Source organism: Octopus bimaculoides, chromosome 1 (assembly GCF_001194135.2).
Source record: "Octopus bimaculoides isolate UCB-OBI-ISO-001 chromosome 1, ASM119413v2, whole genome shotgun sequence".
NCBI lineage: Eukaryota > Metazoa > Mollusca > Cephalopoda > Octopoda > Octopodidae > Octopus > Octopus bimaculoides.
Window position 1 is genome coordinate 133,906,293 of NC_068981.1, and position 2,892 is coordinate 133,909,184.

General features: G+C 35.9%; 1 protein-coding gene across 6 annotated transcripts in view; it reads left to right on the forward strand.

The window, feature by feature from the left end:
* Nucleotides 1-2,892, forward strand: part of LOC106873867 (glucose-induced degradation protein 4 homolog) — a 51,911-nt gene that overhangs the window by 31,047 nt on the left and 17,972 nt on the right. For all 6 annotated transcript variants that reach the window (XR_001409931.2, XR_001409930.2, XR_008264944.1 and 3 more), the window contains exon 4: nt 2,308-2,438. Coding sequence is in view for 1 of the 6 variants with exons in the window: in XM_014921385.2 (XP_014776871.1) it covers nt 2,308-2,438 (131 nt within the window). In the remaining 5 variants the exon portion in view is untranslated. The remainder of the gene's footprint in view (nt 1-2,307; nt 2,439-2,892) is intronic.

Consider the following 2,892-nt stretch of genomic DNA (forward strand, 5'->3'; position numbering starts at 1 on the left):
CAATCCTCTGTGTGTATTTATTGTCAAATACTTTGAGCATTTTTCATTTACTTCTCTCTGTAAATAGGCTTCAGACAGATCTAATTTGGGAAAAAATTTTCCACCATTTAGCTTTGAAAAAATGTCCTCTGCAGTTGGGGTGGATGGTGGTATGTTTTTAAGCAGTTGTTCAATTCTGTAGAGAAATCAGCACACTGCCTTTTTTTTTTTTTTTTTTAATACATACCGTGGGTGCTGCCCACTTTGAGTAACCCACCTTTTTGATGACTCCACTCTTTTTGAGTCTGTCCAACTCTTCATTTACGGTTTGAATTGCCCCAAATGGCACTTTTCTGTTTGCTTTAAATACAGGTACAGCGCTTTCACTTACTTGGAAATAGGCTTCTGTCTTTCTACAGCATTTTATTTCACTTTTTTTCTTCAGTTCTTCCAAAGACTTGTTTTTAACGGGACAACTATTTATGTTATTGCAGTAAAGGTTTATGGGGCGATACCAAAAATCAAATAGTTCTAACCAATCTATGCCAAACAGATGGATTGTATTATCCACAATGAATAATTATGCTTCGCTGTCTCTCCTTGAAATGTGACATCGATACATGTTTTGCCCATGAAATGTAATTTATCACCCATTACACCACACACTATTTTTGCTGTTTTACGTAATCTTGGTTTACCAGTTTCCTTCCAAGTATCCACATTTATAATCAAGATGTCACTACCTAATTTGGTATTCACATCATTTATTTTTATGAGCATAAGTCTTCTTGTTTTTCCATTGCAATCACTCTCTGCTGAAAACACCTTAGAACTTTTTGTGTTTGAGTCTCATAGTCTTGTTCTACAATGAGAACTCCTGTGTCTCCCAGCTTCTGACAACTGTAGCACTTTTTGTTTTTAAACGGGCAATCCTTTTTGTAGTATAGTCCTCCACAACCATAATACAGATTAGGGCCTGACACATTTTTTTATTGTACTTTCCGGGACAACACATTTGAATTTTTGCAGAGTCTTTATCTTGTATCTTTTTCACATCATGTTTAAGATTTACCATAGTCTGACATTCTTCTGCAGTGGTTTATAGAGATAAATCCTGGTTCTCTTGCTCCATTTTTGAGAGAATCCTTGCCTGAATTTCTTTATTTTCGAGTGCTATAAGTCCTTGCACAAAGATAAGTGATTTGAACTTATCCTGAGTGAGAACCTGAAGTTTGAAATTTTCACACATACGGTTCACTACACCAGCATAGGTGATAAAATCATCCTCCTGATTCTTTATTAAGTTCCAACACTCCATTCTGGTGTTGAATAATGAACTTCTATCACAAAAATTTTTTCAAAGCAGTTCCACAATTTCTTAGAAACCAATCTCACTCGACTTTTTGGGCAGAATAAAGTTTCCGTAACACTCATCTTCCAACTATGACTTGCACTCATTAAAAATTTCCTCATGTCTTCTATAATACACAGGAAACGTAATATCCTCCTCCAAATTATACATAAATTCAGAAATTGCATTAGCCATGCCATCTGGTGTAAACGAACTTACTGGATTTTCGGACTTCACCGACTGTAGCTCAATTAATTGTTGTTATAGTTTTTGTTTTGTTTTTGCAACTCTTGTAGTTGTTCCTGTTGCTTCCATTGAAGCTGTACTACTGCAGCTAATAGGTTTTCTATGACACAAAAGTTGTCAAATAACCAATGTGAGTTTCGAATGATCCTTGTCACCAGATATTATATCCTTATGAATAAATGAATACACTGCAACAGTGTATGGCTGTGTGGTAAGTAGCTTGCTTACCAACCACATGGTTCTGGGTTCAGTCCCACTGCATGGCACCTTGGGCAAGTGTCTTCTACTATAGCCTCGGGCCGACCAAAGCCTTGTGAGTGGATTTGGTAGACGGAAACTGAAAGAAGCCCGTCGTATATATGTATATATATGTGTATGCATGTGTATATGTTTGTGTGTCTGTGTTTGTCCCCCCAACATCGCTTGACAACCGATGCTGGTGTGTTTACGTCCCCGTTACTTAGCATTTTGACAAAAGAGGCCGATAGAATAAGTACTAGGCTTACAAAGAATAAGTCCTGGGGTCGATTTGCTCAACTAAAGGCGGTGCTCCAGCATGGCCACAGTCAAATGACTGAAACAAGTAAAAGAGTATTGATAAGAGATCAGGAGATGACTGGTATGGGTGGGAGGATGAGAGATATACAGAGGCAGAGATAGAGAGGTAGAGAGAGAGAGAGATTTTTATTAATATCTCTTTGTTATATTTATGTTTGTCTGTCTGTCTGCAGGAACACTTCTTAGTGCCAAACCACAAGATTACAGACATAAATGGAGCATCATTTGCTGGATTTTACTACATCTGCTTCTGGAAATCTAATTCTACCATTGAAGGTTATTATTATCACCGAAGTTCTGAATGGTAAGTTGATATCCTTACAGTTTATTTTTAAATCAGATCAATTCTAACAATATTTATGCTTTGTTTGAAATTCATCTTCTTCTTCTTCTTCCCTCATCCAACATCTTAGTTTTGTATATCACAATATCATCAAGTTAATACATTCTCAGTTTATATTTTATGCAAAACATAAGAATTGAAGTAAATGTAACAGTGTGGATGTTTTAGCTGTGAGGGAAAATAATAACAATATAAACACATTACCTTTTATGCTTTTGATGTGCAGATAAAAGAGGTGAGGGAGACACATGATAAGCTGTTTCCTTCAGCTAGTCAGTAGCAATAGAATAGTTACCTGTTATAAAAAGAAGTCATAAATCTAGTTATAACCATACTGGATAGCTTAATTTGCATATTTTTGCTTATAACTGCTCATCATTAATTAAACAATGTATATTTTAGGTATATAGGTGCA